We start from the raw sequence: 27,126 nt of genomic DNA on the forward strand, positions 1-27,126 counted from the left end.
ATATTTTTAAGTAAGTGAGCGAAATTATTAGACCTCTTGAAATAAAAGAAGAGACAAGTTATTCTCTCGTTATAAATAAAAGAATATTAACACTACGTTAAATCTTGTGTAGGAAGAAGACTACCGTTAAATTTGAACAAAAAGAAGATGATTGCACATAAATTTCAAAGTGTGTATGAGAGATGCTAAAATTTAGGTTCGATTAACCATCATCAGTTTTAAGTAAATCAGATGCAAATGAGATGGTGGTTGAATCCCCTTTAAAATATTTTAGAATTTTAATATTGAATGCATTCTCACATCAAACGTAACCATCAATGATATTTTATAAAATAAAGTTAACTTGATTACTCTAACGTATTAGAAAAATAAAAAACAATTTAGAAATGTTTTAGCACGAGTTAAAAACACGATTGTGTTTTATATCAAGATAAACAAGAATAACAATAATTTTCACATTAGCTTTCATGCACACGTGATATAATCATCAATTCTTAATGTAATAACCTTTTACGCAAAGCAGCAATACCATTAAAGCTGCACTTCATATTTGTGACAATTCATTTGAACTAAACTCACTTACATAAAGCATCAATTCTTATTCTTTTTTTAATTTAAGATAAAAAAATAAAAAAAAATCATCTTCATTTACAAAATTGGACAAGGCCATGGGTGATGCCACTAAATCTCTTACTTTAGGCCTTACCCAAATGATCCAATACTCTGAAGAATTATTTAATAAATCATAAGTTATCGTTATTATATAATTACGTAAAAAGTTTGTAACTTAATTGATTTTTTTTAAACCGAGTCTTCTTTGCTAATGTATTCTTAAAGATGATTTAGACTTAGGACCTCTAGTTAATTTGTAAGAGATCTTACGATCTCACAAGTGCTTTTAAGTGTAACTTAATTTGTAAAAGATCTTTTACAATCACGTCAAAGTGTTATTGAATATAAACTTAATTGATCGAGTCAACTGAGTAAAAACAAAAAATTAATTGCACCACAAATAAAATTACTTATACAAAATACAACACATTTTTTATATTTACTATCTGATTACGCCCTCACTTTAGCAAGTTCAAATGTAGAGTAGAGGATTCCTCTAATATGCAGCAAGGTTATTTCTTGTTTCTTACATGATTTTTTTTAGTAAAAACTTAGAAACAATTCCTTACCCACTGGTCATACTGTTTCCATTAAAAATGCAAAGCACCTACAAAAAATTATATTAAAAAATTGCATTATAAAACCATTCTGTCAAATCTAGTTAATAAAATAAATGTTTATTTGTGTCTAATAAATACTAAAAGTGTCAATAAGTTTAGTCCTATTTTTTATTGAGGGGTCCTATTTATTTTTGTTTTCTTGAGGGGTTCTATTTTCTTCTTAAGGGGTTCGATTTATTATTATTTGACTAATTTTTTATCTTTGGTTTAATCTAATTTTTTTATTTGGTTTAATCATTTTTATGTACCAGCTAAGAATAAACAGAGGACTAGACCAAAAAAAAAAAAGGACAATTACTTGAACCGGATAATAACCAGATGGGGCTTAGGCTAGGGTGCATGACCTTGTTAGGTCTCCTACCTAGGAGACTTGAATTTTTTTTATTTTTTTTTGTGTAAAATGGATGTAAACCATTAAGATCTATTTGAAAGGTATTGAATGGTTGTGATTTGGAGATATGTGACCCACTAATATATCATTATTTAAACATATATATTATTTTTTAAAACGAAATTGAATTTAGAATAGCATTTAACAAAGAGTGTTTTCGATATTGTCCTAAATTGAATTTTTCATAATTACCATTAAACCCTTAAAATTAAATTTCATTTTAATTAAATTCAACTGTACTCTCCTTTACTGTCAATGAATATTTTTTATATAGTATTTTTTTTGTGGAAATTTGTAATAATAGTAATAGGTTTTCTGTGTTTGAATTCACAAAATAAAAATTGCTAAAGAAATTTGTACTTATTAATGAGCTTAGATAATTTTAAAAGTCCATGTGAGATTATCTCAGTTGGTATGGACAACGCTGATATAAGCAAGATCCGGGATTCAAACCTCGGCCACAAAAAAAGAAGATAATTTTGAAAAATGGGTTAAGTTTTGTATTATAATTAAGTTTCGGTGAATTGAACTATCCATAAAATAATCTGAAATAATATTTATAGTTTATTGATGGGAAATGTTAACGCGTGCCCCCAGACACTCTTTTAAACACTTTAAATAGTACTCCATCTGTTTTTAAATATAAGCAAATTTTGATTTTAGGTTCATTCAATTAATAATGTATGTGATTTATATTATCGACCACATACATCATTAATTGAATGAATCTAAAAGTTAAAATTTGCTTATTAAATACGGAGGGAATAAGTTTTTATAAAAAATTGTGTATTCACTGCATTGGAAATTGTAATAGTTGGCTTTTTAAAATAATAATTACTAAATTTTGGATTCTTAAAGAGTGTCCCGGTGCACTTGTTAACAAGACCCTTTATTAATTTATGATATATGAATTATTCTTGTAGAATTTAACTCCAAGCTCAATTGCATTTTTTATTTTTGTTTGACAGATTTCTAAAATTAATAATATTAAAGAATAAAAATAACATTTTGGTAGGTCAAGATACCTTTAGATCACAACTATCCATTACCTTCCAAACATATCTAATGGCTACAAACTAATTTGCAGACCAAAAAGAAAAAAAAATATTGCTCTCCTACGGTGCAAGACCCATAAGGGTCGCGTACAGGAAACGGCACCACCAGATGGGCCTTTCATTTTAGACGATAATAATGAAACAAAAATAAATGACCCGTGCCAAAAAAAGTCAAAAGAAAAAGGAAAAATATTGGAGATGCATGGTATCGATCCCCGTACCTCTCGCATGCTAAGCGAGCGCTCTACCATTTGAGCTACATCCCCATCTTTTTATATTTCATTCGTTTGTAATTAATTTAAACATAAAGTACGTTGATAAACTAATTCAGTTCAACTTTTTTGTTTGCTTTTTCAATCTATTGTTTATTTTTCTAAAGGTTTTTTCTAGATTACCTTTAAAGAATGGTGGGTAATTTACCAACGAACCAATGAAAATGAGCAATTTGTTGGTGGGATCAAGATAATTCATGGATACCACTTAAAAATGTGCTTCTGTGGCTAATGTGTATTGATTGAGGTAAATTACCCACCATTCTTCTATGGGTACCCTAGTTGTCACCTTTTCTAAATCATTCCTTTTCAAGTTTAAAAACCTTCGAATTTTTTCCACTCATTGTTATTATTTTTTTTAACCTGTGCAAGATTGCACAGGATAAAGGATGATTAATGTACCATTTTAGTGGATTTTTTCAAATCTCATTAATAAATCTCCATTTTAAAAATTGATTTTTTTTCTTCTCTCCTCAATTAACTATAACACAATTAATTAGCCTAACTTTTCTCATAAACTGTTTCTCTATCTCGTATTTTTTTTTCCGCTTTTCTCATGAACACAAGTGCAGTGATGCTTGCTTTGTTAGCCAGGAATGTAAGAGGCTATAATTGTTTTTTTTTTCTCTTCACGATATATGGAAGAAATTACGTAATGCTTTTCAACAAAACCAGCACAAAGCTTCATCAAATTAGTCCTATTATAAATTGCAGAGAAATCTGAGAGAGATTGATAATGGTAATTCAATATACAAGGCCGTTACAATGAATGATAATAAACAAATGGAGTCATCCCTTATCTACTTAATCTACATAAGAACTGAGTTTTCTCTCTACCCCATCCTGACAAAAAAATTAATCAATGACATATCCTATGATACTGGTTATGGCATAGAAACGTGTCGAGTGGCATAAACAGCAGCTAAAAAATTGAGTAGAATTAATTGAAAAGAGATAGCCTTTCAGAAAAAATTGGAGAGAGAGACGGTTTATGAGAAAAGTTAGGTTAATTAATTGTGTTATAGTTAATTGAGGAAAGAAGAAAAAAAATCAATTTTTAAAATAAAGAGTCATTAATGAGATTTGAAAAAATCCACTAAAGTGGTGCATTAATCACCCCTTATCCTGCGTAATCTTGCACAGATTAAAAAAACTTTTTTTTTTTTTTTTGATAAATCCACTCATTGTTATTTATTGAGTGACTGTTTTTTTTTTTTTTTTTTGAAAAGGAGCTAAATTTATGACAATTGACAGCAATCCATGTAAAAGAAAAACAACATGTGATATTTAATTTTCCCTACAGAAAATGAGTATGTTTATTTTTATCTTCGAAAACAAAATTACAATATCAAATTGTTTTTTAGCAGTTTTTTATTTGAAATTTTATTGAAAAAAAAAATTGGTTTTTTAAAGATGTAATCTTCATAATTGGGACAACAATTTCCATTATGTATTTTCTTTTTTCTTTTTTACAATTTCCTTGTGTATTGTTGTATTCAATGGCGTTGTTACAACCTTGATTCATGGGTTCAAAATTGTAAACTTTAATTGATTAATTATAATATCTACTATCTCCGTTCGTAAATAAATTTTGACTTTTAAGTTTATTCAATTAATGATGAAGTTGTTTACGATTGATGTAACGTCCCATATTTTAATCCAAGACATTACGTCTATTTTTTTCTTTTAGAAAAATAAGACTATTTGTTTTTTTCAATAATAATTCCTAACAAAACTTCGACGAAATTCTTTAAAGTAATTTAGTTAAAATTCTTAAAAGTAAACAACCTTTAAAATTATAAATCAGAAAAACCCAATTTTGTTTTCCCCGCGTACACGCTTCAAGCAAAACATCATATCTCCTTTGTACCTAAAATGTTAGGTTGTAAGGGTTAGTCTTCAACACCCGTGAAATAAAATCAATAATAAATTAAGACATCAAATAAGAATATACAACCATCATCAAGGAATTGTGCTAAAACATTTCTTTCTAATTTAAAATATTCATCACTCTAAAATATACAACTAGAACAAACACAAGACTCAGGACTCAATGTTGATGCAAATGCATGAAATGCAAATATACCATGATTCAGATATCGCCCCAGTTGGCATAATATTTTTAATCGCCCCAATTGACATATAATAATGAATCGCCCCATTTGGCATATAATAATAAATCGTCCCATTTGACATATAATAATAATCACCCCATTTGGCACCTAAAAATCCATTGAAATCGCCCCATTTGGCCTATAGTAATAATCGCCCCAGTTGGCACTTGAAAATCCATTGAATCGTCTCATTTGGCACTTAAAATGGTCCATCAAATCGTCCCATTTGGCATAATAATAATAATTGCCCAATTTGACACTTAAAAATTCATCAAATGCAATGATATGCAATCTTACCAAATTTTTAGTCACTCTTAAACTAGCAAGACACAATATGTCAATTCTACATATCCTTTAAAACTAATCAACTATTACACAATCCATAAATGACATAGACAACAGAAAAATCACTTTAACTCAGCATCATTTCTCATTTATACAACTCAAATCAACGGTCACTAAGATTCACATATTCATCAAATCACGTATTTTAACAAAATTGCAATTCACAAATTCTTATATTTATCAATCATAATTATAAATCTTTTCACTCATCCATTGAGTCAAGAAGCATATCAAATTCAACATCATAATCTATCATTTTCAATTAAATCATGGTCAAAACTAGAGCCCTTACCTTATAAGCTTCGCTTCCTAATCGTATAAAATATAGCATAGACTCTAGGATCCACAAGAAAATTTGCAAAGGAATTTGGACTCGGAGCTTCAATAGAAAAATATTCAAGATTAGAAACAAGAGGAAAAGGACCGTTAGAAAAGAATTATTGAAACGCCTTACCTTTAATTTTACACAAGTCTCTAGGGGAAGGAACTTAGAAATTTTGGATGGACAATGTGACGATCAACAAGCATGTTTAAGCGTGTGAATTTAAGGTGGTGTTGTAGCATGAGAATAACAAGAAAAGAGGTAGAGAGAGTCCAAAACCGAGATGTTGGGAGTGATATCTCTCATGCTTATGTTTGATTATGCATACCATAGAAGAATAACGGGAATTAAAGGTGTAGATTCAACATGAGGTTTAAAGTGACAACTGAAAAATCCTCCCTAATCAAATATTATGAGATGGCAAGGGACTTTTAAAGAGAGAGTAGAGGAAGGGTTGCATCTAGCCACAAAGGTATGCGACAGGTTTAATTCTCTTAGAAGAATAATTCTCCCTCAAACCCACATGTATATATATGTACACTTATGCTCTAAATAAATATGACCAATTCAATTAGTCTTTCTATCGGATATGCAAGCAACTAATTCCCTCATTTTAGGTTCCACTAAGTAGGGGAGGAAAACATGCATTAGACTTTCATGACTCATTCAAAAGAGAAAAATGATTAATATAATAAATATAATTAGATGATTGAAATATCACTACAAAGTAAGCAAATAGTCAGTTGAGGAATTTGCCAACAAAAACTCACACGTTCCAAACTATTCCATATACATTTAAAATAAATCTAAATTCTAAAACTTTTAAGTTAATTAAATAACCATAAATTATATAATAAGAATGAATCATAAAAATTGATAAAATAAATCTATAAATAATATTAAATAATAAATCATGTAGGAAATAATTATCTTATTTTTGTCACACCAAATTGATTAATAAAAATGAACTATAAGAAACAAAATCAAATTAATAAACCATATTAAGGAATGCCAAGATTTTGTGAAATCTTCTCGCACATGAAATAAATTGTTGAACAACTAAACAGCAAGGTAAAAAAAAATTATTTAAAAAAATACATATATAAAATATTGGAGCGTTACAATTGACATCCTTTTTTTTTTTTGTATTTGGTACTACATCCTCCATGCCAGAAGCTGGGGCATCTTCCATAATTGCTACTGGTTATGCATGTTCTTGTCCAAAAATTCTCTGATTATTTCCCATGTTTGTATAGTTTTGCCGGTTTCCATAGATAAGGTTGTGTGTCAGTGTTGTTTGAATATCTATTTCAGTCTTTGTGATTCACTTCGAACCACTTTATTATCATAATCATTCGTATGATTGACACTTAATTAATTGGGCTCTAAAGCGTCAATATTGCTTGTTGTCATCACTGCAGGAAAATGTTGGTTCTTGGACTCTTTTTCGTGTTGACGATCAGTCCATACACTAGCCTGAATACCTCTATCTGATAAGTGCTTGTTAAGACTTAAGATGAATTAGAAGCTAGAGCCCCCTGAATGGTTTACAATGTTTGTAATGCTCGTTTGAACTGACCTACACTTTGGTGTGAATTTATCGAGTTAGGTTTTATGTCCCTCTAAATTTTTATTTTTGTATCCCTCCCTCTTATCAATAATATATACGAGCATTTGAGAAATGATTATAGTGGGGCGTCTACCTAGTTGGGAGTTGGGACATCCTTTATTCTCTTTGATGTCGTTATGCTCTTAATTTTGCAAAAAAAAAAAAAAAAATGTTTTTTATTATGAAAAATATTTAGTTAGTTACGATGATAAAAATAATATTCGATGTTATTTTGTGTTATTTATTGTGATGTTTCTAGATTTATTTCTCTCATATGCACGTAGGCGTATTTCTTTATAGGCACCTTGGCCGGAAGTGTTGCAGAGGGTACAAATTTACAAATTTATGATGCAACAACCAATAACAATGCTATCATGCATCATCATCATCATCATCATCATCATCATCATAATAATAATAATAATAATAATAATAATAATAATAATAATAATAATAATAATAATAAGGTGATTGAAAATATTCATTGGCAGCCTCCTAGTTTAGGATGGATTCGGCTAAATACGGATGGAGCTGCTAAGGGAGAAGATATTGCAGGATGTGGAGGAGTTCTGAGGGGAGATAGCGGTGAGTGGATTTGTGGCTTTTCAAAAGGTTTAGGAGCGTGTAGTGCATATGTTGCGGAGCTTTGGGATGTGTTTGAAGGTTTGAAGTTGGCTCTATCTCATGGGTTTTTGAGGGTGGAGCTTCATGTTGATTCTCAAGTAGTGGTTAACACAATTTCTTTCGCAAAAGGTGGGTCATCCACCGGGTGGACCTTAGTTCAAAATATTAGAAGACTTTTGGAGTTGGATTGGGAGGTAAAAATTTCTCATTCATATCGAGAAGCAAACTATTGTGCGGATGCTTTGGCGAATTTGGCATGTGATGGTGGTTTTACTACGATTTTATATGAGCAATGTCCTGCTCAAGTTAATTCTTTTTTTTTTTTGGGTACAAAGTTAATTCTATTTATCTAGCTGATGTTGTTGGAGCTTATACTCCGCGATTAGTTAATTGTTAGTTTTTTCCCTCGGCCTTTGCCCTTCTTGTAATCCAAAAAAAAATAAATTAATATTGTTTTTTAGTACTTCTGTTAATTAAGTTGGTCTCTTCCGTTGATATTTAATCATGAATGTCTAAGATGGACCACCTACCGACCTCATTAATTTATGCAATTTGATATTTTTGTTAAAAAAAGACCATTAAATCTTGCATGTCTAGTCTATTAGATCTAATTGTGCACCGTCATCGTTATATTTTGGTTATAAACAAAAATTAACTACTTTTAAACTATTTAATTTAATTTAATGCCTTTATTCATAGTATATTTTTCATTTAATTGAAAAACATTTAATGTGTATAGTTGAGTAAAATTTTCAACTATATATTGAAAATGATAATTTAGTAATTTGGCGTATGTTGTTTCACATAAAAGTATAAAATATTAATCGCATTTAAATAATTTTTTAATAAGAGTAGTTTTTTATTTTTATTTTGCAAATAATGGTGATAGAAAATGGATGTTTTTTTTTTTTGAAGAATGAAGATGGATGTTAAATATTGCAAAAAGATATAGATTTTAAATGTGTTTAACTTTCATTGCAAAAGCTAACTCAAATGATTATAATTTTAAAGTCAAAACACTACACTCAATTGTCCAAAAACCTTAGCCATGTGAAATTTGAAACAAACTTCAAACAAATTCAAAATCCACGTTAATGTAGTTATCCATGTTTTGTTGAGTGAATTCAAATTTCATCTAAAAACTAGTACCGATACGCCATCAAACACGTTTATACACCCCTAATATATGTGAAACTCCAAACAATCTATAAACAAGGAGATGTAATAAAGGAAACATGTTTAACAGAAAGAAATCTATAAAGTGAGTGGGATAAAGAGAATGATGATGTTCTTCTTCAATTAGCAACGTCATTTATTTGGTATCATTACCATACCCAACGGTTCTCTTCTCCCCAAGTAAAAGTGCAACCAAAAATAAAAGAAAAACAATTTGCATTCTGACACAAACAATTAAATAAGGTATCTACTAGACAAGTTCATGTGTGGTGTGAAAATGGAAAATCAGTTAATAACAGTAACATCATCATAATACTCACCATTCCTTTTCTTTAAAGAGACATGAACGCTACTTCAGTTTCAAAGCTACTCCTTGTAGTAGTTACAACATTGTTTGTTTTGTTTTTGGGTTGTCATAGCAAAGTTACATACGATAGAAAGTCTCTTCTCATCAATGGCCAAAGAAGAATCCTAATTTCTGGTTCCATTCACTATCCTAGAAGCACCCCTGAAGTATGTTTGCAATTGCATTTCAATTTTCAAGCTTCTATAGTAGTTCACGTTCTTGTTTGTAATTTTTTTCAAATGTGTGATTTTTAGATGTGGGAAGATCTAATTAGGAAAGCCAAACATGGTGGTCTTGATGTTATAGACACTTATGTCTTCTGGGATGTTCATGAACCATCTCCTAGCAATGTAATTTTCATGAAGCCCTTTGAAAAAAAAAAAAAATTTGTTTTTTTATGTTTTATTTTTCTTTCTGATTATGGGTTGCATTGCAGTACAATTTTGAAGGAAGATATGATTTAGTAAGGTTTATTAAGACAGTGCAAAAAGCGGGGCTTTATGCCAATCTTCGCATTGGACCTTATGTATGCGCTGAGTGGAACTTTGGGTACAATGCATGCTGCTGCTTCCATTTTAATTCCATTCCTTTTTATGTAATTTTGTTGTGATTAACAATTTTATTCTTTAATGGTGTAGAGGAATTCCTGTTTGGTTGAAGTATGTGCCCGGGATAAGCTTCAGAACGGATAATGGGCCTTTCAAGGTTGAATTTTTCTTTGATTTTATGATAATTTGGTTTCTCGGTTTTGACTGAGTCTTGAATAACCTGATTGATATAAAAAAAATTCTTGGGTTTAGGCTGCAATGCAAGGTTTTACTCAGAAGATTGTCCAAATGATGAAGAGTGAAAAGTTGTTTCAGTCTCAGGGTGGTCCAATAATTCTTTCTCAGGTATGTATTTCTCTCTTGAATGTGTGCGTAATTGAAGGAAATGCTCAAAAACCTTCATACCATCAAATTACTACTTCTAGATATGTAGTCCTATTGTTTTCTAGGTCAGATAAGTTATTTGAACAACAAAATACACATATCGTGTGTGTTTATCTCTAGCCCTCTCTTATTTTTGCTACAGTCTAAGTACATTTCAAAAATCAAATGACACTGCATTTGACATCAATGTTTTGATGTGAAAAAATTATTTCTCTTTCTAGATTGAGAACGAATACGGACCAGAGAGCAGGGCAACAGGAGCTGCTGGTCATGCATACCTAAACTGGGCTGCAAATATGGCTGTTGGATTGGGAACAGGAGTCCCTTGGGTGATGTGCAAGGAAAATGATGCCCCAGATCCTGTGGTGAGCTCTTTCATTCTCTTGGTTAACTCATTTGCTTCAGCTGTCACACTTAAGGGCGATTGATTGAGTTCAAGAATTGAAATTATCGAGTCTCAAGCTCTATATTTAGGCTCACCATCATTATATACTTATTGAGGGTTGAATATGATCCATCCAATTCTCCACTACAGATTAATTCATGTAATGGTTTTTACTGTGATGATTTCTCTCCAAATAAACCATATAAGCCTAGCATGTGGACCGAGTCTTGGAGTGGCTGGTAAGCTATATATTGTTCTGATGTTAGATATAATTGTCTAATTTCTTCACCCTTTTATTCTTCTGATCTCTTTCTTTCTATTCTCCATGATCATAAGGTTTACAGATTTTGGTGGCCCAATTCACCAGCGACCAGTTCAGGATCTAGCATTTGCAGTTGCTCGTTTCATTCAGAAGGGTGGCTCGTATGTGAATTACTACATGGTTGGTTGCCTTCTATGAATTTATTTTTCAGATTTCCAAAAATAACTTTTACTATTCGCATAAGGTTCAGTTATTTTTGTTGCAAGAAAACATATGGTGCTTTGTTTTGAATCTTAAGTTTTCACCTTTGTCCGTAATGATAAACTATAGTACCATGGAGGAACCAATTTTGGATGATTAGCTGGGGGTCCATTCATTACTACAAAAATAACTTTTACTATTCGGATAAGGTTCAGTTATTTTTGTTGCAAGAAAACATGTGGTGCTTTGCTTTGAACCTTAAGTTTTCACCTTTGTCTGTAATGATAAACTATAGTACCATGGAGGAACCAATTTTGGACGATCAGCTGGGGGTCCATTCATTTCTACAAGCTATGACTATGATGCTCCAATTGATGAATATGGTAAGAAAATCATACTTTTCAGGAGCAGATTCTTTAATATTTTTGTTTGCTAGGTGATTCACTGAGAATTTGAATGGATAATATAGATATAGTTCACTACGCTTATGTAATAATGTATCATAAATATACATGCATTTGATTTGAACCTCAAGTTGAGTTGATTCTTGGATCATTTCAACACCTGAGTGGTCTTAAAGATAGTTTAATGATGTTCTTGTTCCATCATGAACCAAAAGAGAGCTTTTACAATTGAGCACTTCACTATCTTTAGGTTTGGTCAGGCATCCAAAATATAGTCATTTGAAGGAGCTTCATAAAGCTATCAAGCAATGTGAGCATGCTTTGGTTTCATCGGATCCTACTGTTACACCATTAGGAACACTTCAGCAGGTAAATTGTCATTGATATTGAAGCAACTAACCGTCTTCTAGTTCTGTGCTGGTTTATGTTAAAGTACTATTGCGGTGACAATTACCTTATTCTCTCTGTATGTGCTTGGTGATTTTCCAGGCTCATGTATTCTCTGCAGGAACTACAGGATGTGCAGCTTTTCTAGCAAACTATCATCTAAAGTCTGCTGCTACTGTGGTTTTCAATAGCAGGCACTATGACTTGCCTCCATGGTCCATAAGCATCCTTCCTGATTGCAGAACTTCCGTATTTAATACTGCAAATGTAAGAATATTTTGCAGGATCTTTTATGCTATATTGATTAAAATTTATCATAATGTATCAGATTCAAAGTGAGATTCATGTCCAAAATAGATACAAACTAGAAATATGTACTGATTGAGTACAATATAGTTCGAATGTAGATATGAATCGCATGTATTGTAAGTCACTGATAACCATTTAAATGTGATGTAATAGTCATCCATCATAATTTATTCCTATATTAAGCCTTGTCCTTTGCATCAATCAAGTATTTGACTGGACTGATATATGTTTATATAGGTGGGAACTCAAACGTCAGTGGTAAAAATGCGTCCTGTCGATTCTAGGTTCTCATGGGAGACCTATGATGAAGATCTATCTTCTCTAGACGAAAGTTCAAGGATTACAGCTGCTGGACTCTTAGAACACCTCAATGTTACAAGAGACACCAGCGACTATCTATGGTACATAACCAGGTAAGATGAGTGCTATAATTGTTATCTCCTAGATTTTCAGTCAGGCCATCAAATGAATTACAAAAAAAATTTGAGCTGTTGGTTTCATATCAAAGCAATAATTTTCTAGGCGGTGTCTATTGTATCAAAGTGCCAATTCAAGCAAAAGAAATTTGCTTGTTTTTGTTTCCAATAAATTCCTGTACTTGACCATATTAAGCATCTTTCAGATTATAATCTTTTACACATAAAATATGCTATCCTACCTTCTCAGTTCTCAACATTTTAAATGTTCCTGTTTTTTGGTTGGCACGCTGCAGTGTTGACATAAGTTCATCAGAATCATTTCTTCGAGGAGGACACAAACCCAACATTAATGTGCAGTCTGCAGGACATGCCGTCCATGTGTTTGTTAACGGGCAATTTTTAGGTATGCAGAGACACGCAGTTAAACACTAATATATTTGCTTATTAATTCTGAGTTAAGTGAAGGTGACTGATTTCTTTTAAAGGGTCTGCATTTGGGACGAGGAAACAGAGAAGTTGCACATTTAATGGGCTAGTTAATCTACATGCTGGAGCAAATAAAATTGCTCTTCTCAGCGTGACTGTCGGATTGCCGGTTAGTGCTTAATACCATATTCCAATTCCAACTCGAACTTGAGCATTCAGTTGCACTGCTTCAAGTGTTTCCATTTGCTTGTCAGACACCTTGCTTGTCACTGATTGAATTTTTATTTTATTTTTGCTATTGCCATTTTTTATTGGAAGAACGTTGGCCGACATTATGAAACATGGGAGACAGGGATCACTGGTCCAGTTGTGCTCCATGGTCTCGACCATGGACCGAAGGATTTGTCGCATAATAAATGGTCTTATCAGGTCTGATACACAAAAAATACACATAATATAATTTATGATTCTTAAACTTCAATCAATGTAAAGAGAAATTGTTATCAAGTACAATATGTTGTTGAACAGGTTGGACTAAAAGGAGAGGCTGTGAATTTGGTATCACCCAATGGGGTCTCAGATAATGATTGGGTTCAAGATTCACCAGCTACTCCAAGCCGGTCAGAACTAAAATGGTACAAGGTAAGAGTAGTTTACTAGGTTATTGTATAATCTGTTGAGATCTTCAACTAGAACCTTACCACAAACTTCAAACCTCCAGGCTTATTTTAACACACCTGAGGGCAACGAACCATTGGCTTTGGACCTGGGAAGTATGGGTAAGGGCCAAGTATGGATAAATGGACAGAGCATAGGAAGATTTTGGATGGCTTATGCAAAGGGTGACTGCAATTCCTGCAACTATTCTGGGACATTCAGACCTGCAAAGTGCCAACTTGGTTGTGGACAACCCACTCAAAGATGGTACAATTTTTCTCTAATACATGACATAACTTCAACCTTACTTCTGTGTGTTTAGGAAAATGTGGAGTAAATACTCAAGTTGGTCCTTGAAATAGTAGGAAAGTACCAATATAGTCCCTCATATTATCAATACTTCAAAATGGTCTCTTAAATTGCAAACTATTACTTAAGTTCGTCCCTCTGTTTTGACATGTTATCAAATATTATTTACTCAATGTCAAATTCATTCCCCATGTTATCAAACTAATATTATTTTAGTCCTTGCAAGTATCAACAGAGGGACAATCCTGATTAACTTTTGCAACTTTAGGAATCATTTTGGAATATTGATGATGATGATACTAGGTTAATACAATTTTACAATTTCAGAGGCCAAATTGGATATTTGCGACATACTATTAAGTAAGGATAATGACATGTTATTTTGGGTACAATGTGCCAGATCCAATGCCACTAATATTATTATTCTTCTGTATACAAGAGGCTAGTGGTGAAAGAATAGACATATTTACAAGTGTTCTGTTTGGAATGATGTCGCAGGTATCATGTTCCAAGGTCCTGGCTAAAGCCAACAAAGAACCTGATAGTAGTGTTTGAAGAACTTGGCGGGAATCCTTGGAAAATTTCGTTGGTGAAGAGAACAGTACATACTGCCGCAGCTCGTTAGTGAACTCAATTGTAAGTTCACTCGTGAATTCTCTGGCTTTGCCTGAAACGGGGGTAGCCTTGGTGCAATAAGTTAGATAAGTTGCATTCAGTTTGTATGTAGCTTCGCTTAGGGGTTTAGGTGTGTATCTCTCTTCTTGATCTTGCACCAAACCACCATGATTTTAAATAAAAGATGCAGCCTAGATTATCATTTGTAATTTACAATCTTCAATGTGTCATTTTATTGTATCTAGCTGGCAGAGGAATTACAATCTTAAGACGGGTGCCTTATATTTTTCTTTCCAATTTGTTTGTACATACAAGTTATAAACATGTTCTTGGTTTCCTTTCAATCATCAAAATATCAGTAGTTTCAATCACCACATGGCAAAGCAGTTTAAAAGAATCAAATAATTGAGCTCAAGTGTTCAATGAGCTCCATTTAAGAATGAATCATTTAGGAGAACTCAAGTTATTTGTATAGCACAATCCATCTACTTGCTTAACCAAACCAATCCTCCTCAACGCTCCTCTTTTTTGTGTAGTACATGAGTCATGTCCAAACTGTAATCTACAATCACATGCTTTGGACATCTAAGAGACTGAAGTCCGTTTAACATTAAATTGAGGTGGGAATAAAAAGTGAAGCGAATATTAATCTGCAAAGTTGTGTAAAGTGAAGCGAATATTAATCTGCAAAGTTGTGTAGTCTACAGACCCAAACACTTTTTGGTCATCGATATCTATACCAAGGTTGCCCAACTTTCTTGTCATCAATTTCTATATGAGGAATATGAGCCACCTTGCGCCAGTACTTTCCTTTCTTGGGTTTAAGTCTTGGAGTCAACATTGGGCACTCCCTGATATAGTGCTGATTTAGGGAGGAAGGAAACCCCTGTTCAGGCAAGTACCGCAGCACGTCACAACGATCAATTGTAAGTGTGCGAAGAGCATTAAGTTGTTGAAAGCCCTTGTCGTCCAGCTTTTTGAGACTCTTTAAATTGCTGATGTGTAGAGAGATAATGTTTCTGGGAAGAAGATTTTCCTCTGGAAATGACTCCAGGCCTATACATCCACCTTCAATATTAAATGTAGTCAGAGATTTGAGATTTTCCAATCCCCATTCCTTTTTTGATGTAAGCTTGTCACACAATATGCAATAGAGATTAGAATTAAGCTTGAAGGCAAACCACCATGTGGAAAACATTCAATATAAGGACATCTAAGTAAAAATAATGTGAGGAGAGATGTGAGAGAGGCAATAAAATTGGGGAATTTGTGAAGATTCTTGCAATTGGAAAGGGAGAAGGTATGTAGGTTTGGTGTATGAAATCCTTCATCTGGGAAAGACGTCAATCCAGGACAATCTCTTATTTGAAAACACTCCAAAGCAAAATCACCCTTATACACCCCTGTACTGTAACATCAAAAGATACTAGATTGGGACAACCCCGTATAGAAAGAATCTTGAGTTTAGGGAACAAATCTAAGGTTTAGTGAGGGAATCACAACTATTCCCAATGGACAAACTGCGAATAAAGGAAAGCTTCTCTCTTGATTTTAACAATGGGAGCAATTAGAATTTTCTACACTTACTTATGTAAAGATCAGTCAGGGAAGCAGGGTAAGGGAAGGATCTTAGATTAGAACAATTCATGAATTCCAATCCTTTAAGATTGGGTAATCCGTCTAGGAAATCATCTGGAAGGACATCCAATGATTCGTAGTCCTTAATTCTTAGGTTCTGCAACTTTGGCGGCAAAAACAACAATTTTGATGCATTAGACACACTGAGTGTTTGAAAGAATATTTCTTCATCATCAAAACTTTGGATGGATGGAGTTTTTTCCTTTACGTGGGTTGTTCCTGTGTCAGTTGCATTAGTAAGAGGAAGAACAATAGTTTGTGTTGTGACTGGGATGTTAGGTTTAACCAAGGAAGATTGTGGGTTTGTTTCTTGTTTGATTCTAGGAATATCTGTTTCAACTTGATGGCTGACCAAACAATCACAATGTTTGTGTGGATTTGGCAACCTTGATGCACAACAACAACAGCAATGACTGACAACAACAACAACCAAACCTTATCCCACCAAAAGAAGTTTCTTGAAGTATGTTTTGCTATATTACTTGCACACTAATCAAAACATTGCAAGGTCAAAGTTAACAACTAGAAAAGAAAATGAACTTTTATTAGAGAACAAAATCAAATAAGGATAGATAAAAACCTTTTGTTTTGAATTGGCAGAACCACCTTTCAGTCTTGTCACCTCCGACACCACATTGATCCTTTCCTCTCTCTCATTGCCTCTATTTAAAAACTCAATATATAAAACAACATTTGTAGAAATTGTGAAACGTAAACAGAAGTGAACACTTGCAAGTAAGATAATACAGAAAAAATATGCTACATTCAAAAGAAGCGTAATGTAATCACTACGCAATTGCTAATACAAAAGAAAAGAAAATACTCACGTGAGTGCTCCCTTTGATCCAGCATCATCAGCAGCAGCACGTATGTCAAGAAGAGTGTTATCTCTATCTGTTGGTGTTGCCATTGCAATTGCATGAGCAAGATTGATACTCTTCTTCTTGTGGGATCACTATTCGCGTTTTGAACTTTCAAACGTGCGTTCCAAAAATTTCACCGTCATTTTAGTGGGTATGAGGATGTTTTGGGTCTTGCTTGGAAAATTGATTCCGAAACAAATGACATGCGATTTTTTTCCTAACGGAATATTATTATATCAGTGAAAATTATATTACATAGATAGAGGAATGTATGTAAAATATATTGTGTATATAGTTTTCTCCATTTATTGTTACCCTTTCAATCTTTCCTACATTACAAGATAAAAAAGTTATGCAAGCTGGTCTGGTTTTTTTGGTCTAAGTTGCATAGATTATGTACATAAACATTACTTGATTTTATGCGATTCTACGATCCACATTTTGTGAGAGAAATTTCCAAAATATATTTGGAAAGTTGCAATGATTAAATAAATACCTTTTAGTGAAAAGGTGTATTGTTTGACAATTGATGCAATGTAACCATTCATGAACAAACTCTTTTAAATGGTTGTGTCTCTTCACCAAAGGACACAAGTTTCTCTATAGACAAAGACACTTTGGAGGCAGAAAAGAATTCAGTAATATCGACAGAAAATTACATTGTTGTGAGTTTAAATTCTGCTGAAAATTATACTAAATCATTCTTACTTTTCTCTAGTGCACGAGGAAAATTGACAGAACTTTATTCTGTAAACTACCATTGTCGATACACTTGATGTGAATGTGCAAGTCACGTCAAGGATTCCATTGTATCCTGAAGGGGATTCGCCGGTATAACCATTTTGCATCCGGTTGGCATAACTGGTGAGGGCGAATTGAACCTAAAGGTTAGTGTGTCCCACACACGCTTTGGAATTTATGTGCACACTTCATCATGTTCATTTTCATCATCTTCTTGATCAAGTTATTGCCGCAAACCCCAAACACAGGTTCTAACACATTTTTGAAGCATTTACATGAGTATTTGTAACTAACGTCATTGAGGCAAATTATTAACACCGATTCTAGATTTCAGGAACTATTAAGAGTGATAATTTTTAACACTTGATTTGTTTATACTTGAATTTGCGTCTATACATTTATGTATGCATGTTTGTATACATGTGCAACAATTAGTTATATACTACATCCGTTTTAAAAGAAATGTCGTTTTTAAAAAAAAAAAATTAAATAAATGTCACTTTCAGTTTTCAATACAATAATAACTTTTTCTTTTCAAATGTGTGTTTATATATATATATATATATAAGTGGGTGTATTTTAGCAAATGCCTATAGAATTTGCTAGAACACACTCACTTATTTTTTTAGAAGGTGTGTTATAGCAACATATACCTTAAAGTGTATTTATTAACTTTTTAGTTATAACTTGCTAAAACACTCCCACATAAAAATTAGTGGGTGTGATCTAGCAAATCTCTCTCTCTCTATATATATATATATATATATATATATATATATATATATATATATATATATATATATATTAACCCATTCCCATGACACAAATATAAATATAAAAAAACATAATGCTTCATCACACCTATTCACATGACACAAATATAAATATAAAAAACTGACGACTTATATATATCATGTTATGTCATGATTGTTTTCATCCAACTACACCATCATCGACCACTTTTTTTGTTTTCCTCAACCGTCAAGACAATGAGCTGCTGGAGCTCATTTTCAAGAAAAGGGATGGCCGAAGGGGGCTGCTACCAAATAGGGCCGTTCCTGTGAAATAGGAGGCTCAACTCTCTTTTTAAAATAGGTCCCTAGTAAAATAAAACGTAATTTTTTTGTGTAGTTAAATTTCATTAAAAAAAATTAGAATCAGAAGAACTTCTAAACATGAAAGGAATTAAAAAAAAAATAAGTGAAAGAGGTGAAATTTATCTAACGGTATCGTTTGAATTTGTCACTCCTATGTTGTGGAAAAGGGTAAAACGAATGGTTTATGCGAGGAAAAAAATGATTGTTGTGATTCTTTCAATGAAATAGCTTTCCAAATTGACTGATTAAGTGATTATACAAATTAGTGGTGGTTTGATAGGATCCGATTTATATACAAAAAGGAGAACTAGAGTCTAGAGAAAAACTCAAACGTGTGTACTAAAGAAAGAAAATGATATAACATATATATTTTTTATTTATGTAGGGGGTGGGGATTAGATTTAATTTTTGTTAGAGGCCCATAACATTTGAGGCCCGGCCTGGTTAAGCACCTTGCACACCCTCAAGGTCGGGCCTGCTACCAAAGCAAGGCTTTAAGCCTCTGAGTTTTGTATGTCTCGTATTATGCCTTATATTTTTGTTTTTGAAAATATTTTCGTACGTTAGATTTTGTAAACATGTTCACTCAAAGCTCAAGTTGTATTTAAATGGAGAGCCATAATTTATGTTGCAAGTTCGATTTCAATGCATGCTATTTTACTAGTTATTTGAACTTTAAATTCTTTTTACCTTTAGATTCCTTTAAAAAAAAACTATTTTATTTTACAATTTAAACAACATTATCAAAAAAGATAAATAGTTAATAAAATACTTTAAATGAAGAGTAAAACTAAAGGGAAAACAATTCATGTATTTTTCTTATATATAGTTACATATTATTCCCCTAAAAAAGTTAAAGATTTAATCAATTAATACATATACATTATTTTTTTTAAAAGGATAAGATAATAGATGAAAAAACCAAAGAAGTATACAAATATTAGTGTGTTATATATATATATATATATATATATATATATATATATATGGAGAATATTAGTATATATATATATATATATATATATATATATATATATATATATATATGTTCAACGAATTATGTCAAGCAATCAAGACCAATTTTTCTCTTCTCAGTTTATTTCAAAACAAGTTTCGAAATGTTGTTTCTCATCATAATTGTCATAAGACTTAAAAACATTCAATATGCATTTCCTTTCATTTTCAAAGAATTACGTATATCATAAATATTCAATATGTTTAAGTATATAAATACTCCATTTTTCTTGCTAAAAATACACTCACTTAGATTGAGAGGTGATGCTTCGGTCGAAGGTAGAGATGACCTTAAAACTTAAAAACATTTACAAAGAGATTTACATTTAACTCCTTTTAAAGGGTACCAGCGAGACTCAAACCAATGACTTATGAATTCAAAAAAGATATATGTTTATCACTATACCAAACTTTTGAATTAAAAATAAAAATGACCATTATTGAACATTTACGAATATGTTCAACGAATTATGTCAAACAATCAAGACCAATTTTTCTGTTCTCAGTTTGGTTCAAAATAAATTTTGAAATGTTGTTTCTCATCATAATTGTCATAAGTTTCTTTGTATAACTATACTATTCAATAATAGTAGTATTATTTTTTGAAAGGCAAAACAATTTATTAAAAAACACCAAACAAGAAACAAGAAATCCCCAAAATAATTTTGGTAATATTACATTAGCTCCTAAATATACAACTATTTTGTTTAAAACACAAGAATTAAGAAAGTTGGTGGTAGTATTAAGTTTGTTTGTAATTATACAATTTTAAATTAGAGAGAGAGAGAGGGGTAGTTTAATTTTTCAACATTGTATATATTTTTTATTGAAGAAAAATATGTAAAATAAATGTGGGTATATTTGTAAAGAAATGATTAATGTAGTTAAAATACTAAATAAATCTTATGAAAAAGTTGGTAAACATATAATTAATATATTTAAAATACCAAATAGGTCTTATAAAAACATACAAATGTTTTTTTTTTATTAAAGACGGATGTAGTAAAATTTAATATCCCATAATTGTTTTTATTCTAGCAAATCATCCGAATTTTTATATTAAAAGTAAATCATACAAACCTTTTTTTTTTTTTGAAAGAAAGTAAATCATATAAACTGTTGATATTGCAATTGCACACAGTGTATCCCATTTTCTGTGTTACCCTTTGTTAAGGGGAATAAAATAAAATTTTGTTAATTAATGATAACTTTTTTTTTGGTAAATAGAGATAAATTTCATTAACCAAAACAATTATTACAAACTACATGGTATTAAGAAATCACAAATCCAAGAAGGAAGAGCTAGGCTCCAACACTACAACCACAAACAAAAATCATATACTGAGTTTCACTCAACACCATTCTACTCATGTGATGAGTACCATTATTTTTGTTGCATTGACTTTGAATATAATGCATCACAATCTGCCAGTTGCTAGTATCAATATTCATGTTACTCCGTTGTATTGCACTTTTCCAAACATCCTCGGAATATTCACAAGTAAAGAATAAATGAGAACGATTTTCATTCTCTTTTTTACACAAGATGCAAGTTTGGTCACATTGTATTTCAACTTTACTCAGTTTATCACACGTTGGCAATCTACAATGAATAGTTAACCAAGTAACAAACAAATACTTTGGAGGAACAGGATTATTACGAATCATCTTCCTATAACTAAATTTGACAAAATCACGCATACATTTGCTTAATAGATAAGTTAGCATGTTGAAGCATATTAACCTCCTACTTTCAAACAAAACAAAAACAAAATAAACAGTGGAAAAAAAAAAGTGGAGGACAACTCCTCTACTCTCTCCTAAGTACAACCCCCTGAGACCAATGATATGGTGAAACAAATCATTGCCAATGTAACCATAACCTTCAGCGCACCAATCGGTACTAAAGGAATTCAGGATCTGCAGGAATGGTCTCCCACCATCCAGACATCCCAAGATAAGAAAAGTTATACTCACTCCAAATAAGTATCAAAAGTGTCATCGCACTCAAAGACTCCAACTAAACAACCATAATCTTACATGGCTGCTCTGATAGCGTATATCGTGGAATCCACATCAATCGAGAAAAGATCCCCTTGGATCTCTGCAATCTATAAATACATTGAAACACAAAACATGATTACAATACATATCTCACGTTTTGAAAATAACAAAAATTTATAATGACTATTTTTTTCTGCAATTAATGAAAAAATATATAACAATATTAATAAAATAATAGTAAAAATGTCATTGGATGATTGTAAAACTACATCTACATTAATGAAAAATCCTAAGTGACCCCCATTTCACTTGGAACAAAAAATAATCATATTTTGTGGGATAAAGTTTAATTTGGACCACTAAAAAAGATGGGTCCAACTTGGACCCATTGAATATAAGCCATCAATTTATTATACTTAAAGTCCAACGGTTAAGATTAATGTCTAACACACTCCAACAAAATAATATTAAATAACATCGTATTCAAAGGCTAGGAAAAGTTATAATCATTTCAAGATAAGTGTCAAAAATATACTCTCACAATGTGACAAACCAAAGTTTGATTTTTAACTGACAAAATACCCGCATTTAATGAATGTCTAACACATATCATATAAAATTATTTTTGTTTGAGGGAACTTATGAATTTTTTTTCTTAATTTTGTCTTATTTTCTCTAAACGCACTTAAAAAACCTTTATTTAAATTTCGCTTTAAGCCTAAGAATATATTAGACCGGCCCTATTCACAAACCTACTTTTGCCTCTCAAGGTCTTCAATCTTGCCCTCATTCTTAGCCACCTTTTTGAATTTTATAATCTCCCCATCCAAGTTTTTTATGGCTCTTTGGCACCTCAAATTGCATCTTCACAGTTAAGGTTGGGTTCAATAACACGGTCATCATGTTGTTGGTTTTTTTTGTTGTGTATTGAGTTGGTTGTTTTGAGTTGAGAAGTGATGTATTTATATGTGTTGTTATTGTCGCTTAGAATTTCAATATCACCTACATGCCAACACTAAGTCACTTTCAAAGTTCAAACACACAGACGTCACAATCAAGTTAGTTCTCTTCAATTTTTTATTTTCTTTAAATAACTTAGTTCTCTTCATCTAAACACTATTCCACAATCAACTTAATTCTCTCATTTCAATTCTCTAGATTAATGCCATTAAATATAATATATATTTTTTTTTACAAAAAATATAATAGCATTTTGTTTAATTGTAATAATAAATAATATATATTGATTTAGTGTTCTTTATATCAAAACATTTAGGCAATATGCTTATGGGTCATTTTCTTTTTTAAAAAAAAAACCTATGTATTTGTCTCTATATAATTGATCAATCTAATTTATTTTGGATCTTTTGGTTATCAAAGTTTCTTATAATAATTGACATCATAGTGTAATATAAAGATATTCATGTATTGAGCTTCTGTTTATTTATGATGTTTATGTGTTTTTAAATTTTTATTTCATGGCTTTCTTTTGTGGTGCATGAATTATGAATAAGCTTATATAACACAACATGGTTTCAAATTTGCAACTTTATGTTTGATGTTGCTAAAGTAGTCTATTTGATGCAGGATTTTTACATATGTTATTCTTGAGACGTTGATTATCATTTAGTCTCAATTTAAATATGATATATTTAAATTTTCTAAGTGTAGAGATTTGATCAGCCTTTATGAAATCATATAACAATTCAGTTGTCTAATTTCTTTCTCACTTTTCTACATTTTTCTCTTTTGGGGCAAATTATAGAGACAGTGAATGTTGATCGATTTATTTATGGTACGGTAGGAATCATTTCTCAAATATTGGATATTGAGTATACATCATAAGAAATTGTGAACAATTATATTGAATATTCGGATGAATTGTGAGCAATTTATCTAAATATTCTAATAAGAAAAATTCACGCTCAATTGTAAGTGTGATTTGTATTCAAGCGAATTCATTTAATATAAAAGTTTAATGGTGGTGGGTTGACAATTCAATTTTTTTCACACACAACCACTCAAAACATTTAGAATTGCTACATCAATTAATGTTTTAATTTACGTGGCAATTCCTAATACTTCCATTGGTTGTGTGTGCAAAATTGTTTTGAATTGTCAACACATTACCATTAAAATCTTAAAGAATAAAAATAGTAATAATTTTTTTAGGGTAATAATAATAGTTATTATTATTAGCATTATGACAGACACATTTATGCTTTTATTAGCGATGAATGATAAAATAGTAAACATATTTGACGGGAAGGCTAAAATTGAAAGAAAGAAGGGTTATAACAAGAGATAACATTCTTTTATGCAAGGTTAAAATAAGGTTTATACTATCCCCTTTATATATGGTATTGATAATATCATTTTTGTTGTAATGGGATGGTTCTTATTTTAATAAGATTTAACTATATTTCTATTTCATTTAAGAAAAATTATTTTATTTTTCAATTTAAACAACATTATAAAAAAATATAAATAGTTAATAAAATACTTTAAATGCAGAGTAAAACTAAAAATGGAAAACAATAGTTTAAATTAATACATATATAATTTTTTTTAAAAGGATAAGATAATAGATGAAAAAACCAAAGAAGTATACAAATATTAGTGTGTTTATATATATATATATATATATATATATATATATATATATATATATATATATATAGGGAGAATATTAGTATATATATGTTCATCTTAAATTATAGTTTTAACTTCAAAATATATAGAAATTAAATTTCCTTAAAAAAAGAAAAGAATTAAAGTGAGTTGGACTTTGAGGTTGGCTTACCATTTGGTTAGAGCAAACCTTAAGGTTAAGAAAAACTTTCAAGTACTTATAACAAATTAAGAGCAACACCCTTATAAGATTTGAGTAAACTATTTACCAAATATATATATTTACCAATTTTTGGTGATCACCTATTAATTGTACATCTTCCTACTTATTTCAACATTAAATATGCATTTCCTTTCATTTTCAAAGAATTACGTAAATCATAAATATTCAATATGTTTAAGTATATAAATACTTCATTTTTCTTGCTAAAAATACACTCACTTAGATTGAGAGATGATGCTTCGGTCGAAGGTAGAGATGACCTTAAGACTTAAAAACATTTACAAAGAGATTTACATTTAACTCATTTTAAAGGGTACCAGCGAGACTCAAACCAATGACTTATGAATTCAAAAAAGATATATGTTTATCACTAGACCAAACTTTTGAATTAAAAATAAAAATGACCACTATTGAACATTTACGAATATGTTCAACGAATTATGTCAAACAATCAAGACCAATTTTTCTATTCTCAGTTTGGTTCAAAATAAGTTTCGAAATGTTGTTTCTCTTCATAATTGTCATAAGTTTCTTTGTATAACTATACTATTCAATAATAGTAATATTATTTTTTGAAAGGCAAAACAATTTATTAAAAAACATCAAACAAGAAACAAGAAATCCCCAAAATAATTTTGGTAATATTACATTCGCTCCTAAATATACAACTATTTTGTTTAAAACACAAAAATTAAGAAAGTTGGTGGAGAGAGAGAGAGATAGTTTAATTTTGTAATTATACTATTTTACAAAACACATAAACTATTTTATGTTTAAAACACATAAAATTAAGTTTGTTTGTAATTATACAATTTTAAATTAGAGAGAGAGAGAGAGAGGTAGTTTAATTTTTCAACATAGTATATATTTTTTATTGAAGAAAAATATGTAAAATAAATATGAGTATATTTGTAAAGAAATGATTAATGTAGTTAAAATACCAAATAAATCTTATGAAAAAGTTGATAAACATATAATTAATATATTTAAAATACCAAATAGGTCTTATAAAAACATACAAATGTTTTTATTTTTATTTTTATTAAAGACGGATGTAGTAATATTTAATATCCCATAATTGTTTTTATTCTAGCAAATCATCCGAATTTTTATATTAAAAGTAAATCATACAAACTGTTGATATTGCAATTGCACACATTGTATCCCACTTCCTGTGTTACCTTTTGTTAGGGGGAATAAAATACAAATTTGTTAATTAATGATAACTTTTTTTTTTTTTTTTTAGTAAATAGAGGTAAATTTCATTAACCAAAACAATTATTACAAACTACATGGCATCAAGAAATCACCAATCCAAGAAGTAAGAGCTAGGCTCCAACACTACAACCACAAAGAATAAAAGAAAAAAAAAAGAAAAAAAAAGTCAAAGACCTCGCAAGCTTCTCATTAGGCTCTTCATCTTCTTACATTTCAACCCACTAATGTAAACAATCTCTTTTACTTGGTTAAGGAGCTCACGGCTTGGTTGATGTCATTCCTTTACTTCCAAATAATATACCAAGTTACACTCAACATCATTCTACTCATGTGATGAGTACCATTGATTTTGTTGCATTGACTTTGAATATAATGCATCACAACCTGCGAGTTGTCAGTATCAATGCTCATGTTACTCCATTGTATTACACATTTCCAAACATCCTCAGAATAATATTCACAAGTGAAGAATAGATGAGAATGATTTTTATTCTCTTTTTTACACAAGATGCAAGTTTGGTCACATTGTATTTCAACTTTACTCAATTTATCTCACGTTGGCAATCTACATTGAATAGCTAACCAAGTAACAAACAAACACTTTGGAGGGGCATGATTATTACAAATCATCTTCCTCCAAGTATATAGAATTTTATGATCTTGAGTCGAACGTCCAATACATCTTATCATAAATGGAAAACAAATTTCTATTCCTTGATTATATCTTATTATAGTTTCCTCCATTGTTAGAGGCAGTCAGTTTTCTCTCGATCTTGAATATGAACATGAATGAGAATCATCTACAAATTTTCAACGGAGCTAATTATCACACCTATCACGATTCACAACGACGCTCTAATGATAGCGTAAGAGTAAAACTCCATAACTTCGAACTCATCTATAGG

The 27,126-nt window shown here is 30.9% G+C and overlaps 1 protein-coding gene across 1 annotated transcript; it reads left to right on the top strand.

Moving 5' to 3' along the window:
• Positions 1-9,128: 9,128 nt before the first annotated feature.
• Positions 9,129-15,136, top strand: LOC25490234 (beta-galactosidase 5). The gene is made up of 18 exons (XM_013606720.3): positions 9,129-9,653; positions 9,741-9,836; positions 9,923-10,035; positions 10,125-10,191; positions 10,287-10,379; positions 10,640-10,783; positions 10,954-11,042; positions 11,140-11,245; positions 11,562-11,649; positions 11,921-12,039; positions 12,160-12,324; positions 12,604-12,779; positions 13,079-13,188; positions 13,271-13,380; positions 13,530-13,640; positions 13,740-13,853; positions 13,933-14,135; positions 14,676-15,136. Exons 1-18 carry the CDS (start codon positions 9,483-9,485, stop codon positions 14,800-14,802), a joined length of 2,202 nt encoding a protein of 733 aa, XP_013462174.1. The 5' UTR covers positions 9,129-9,482; the 3' UTR covers positions 14,803-15,136.
• Positions 15,137-27,126: the final 11,990 nt, after the last annotated feature.

This window comes from Medicago truncatula, chromosome 3, assembly GCF_003473485.1.
Source record: "Medicago truncatula cultivar Jemalong A17 chromosome 3, MtrunA17r5.0-ANR, whole genome shotgun sequence".
Lineage (NCBI taxonomy): Eukaryota > Viridiplantae > Streptophyta > Magnoliopsida > Fabales > Fabaceae > Medicago > Medicago truncatula.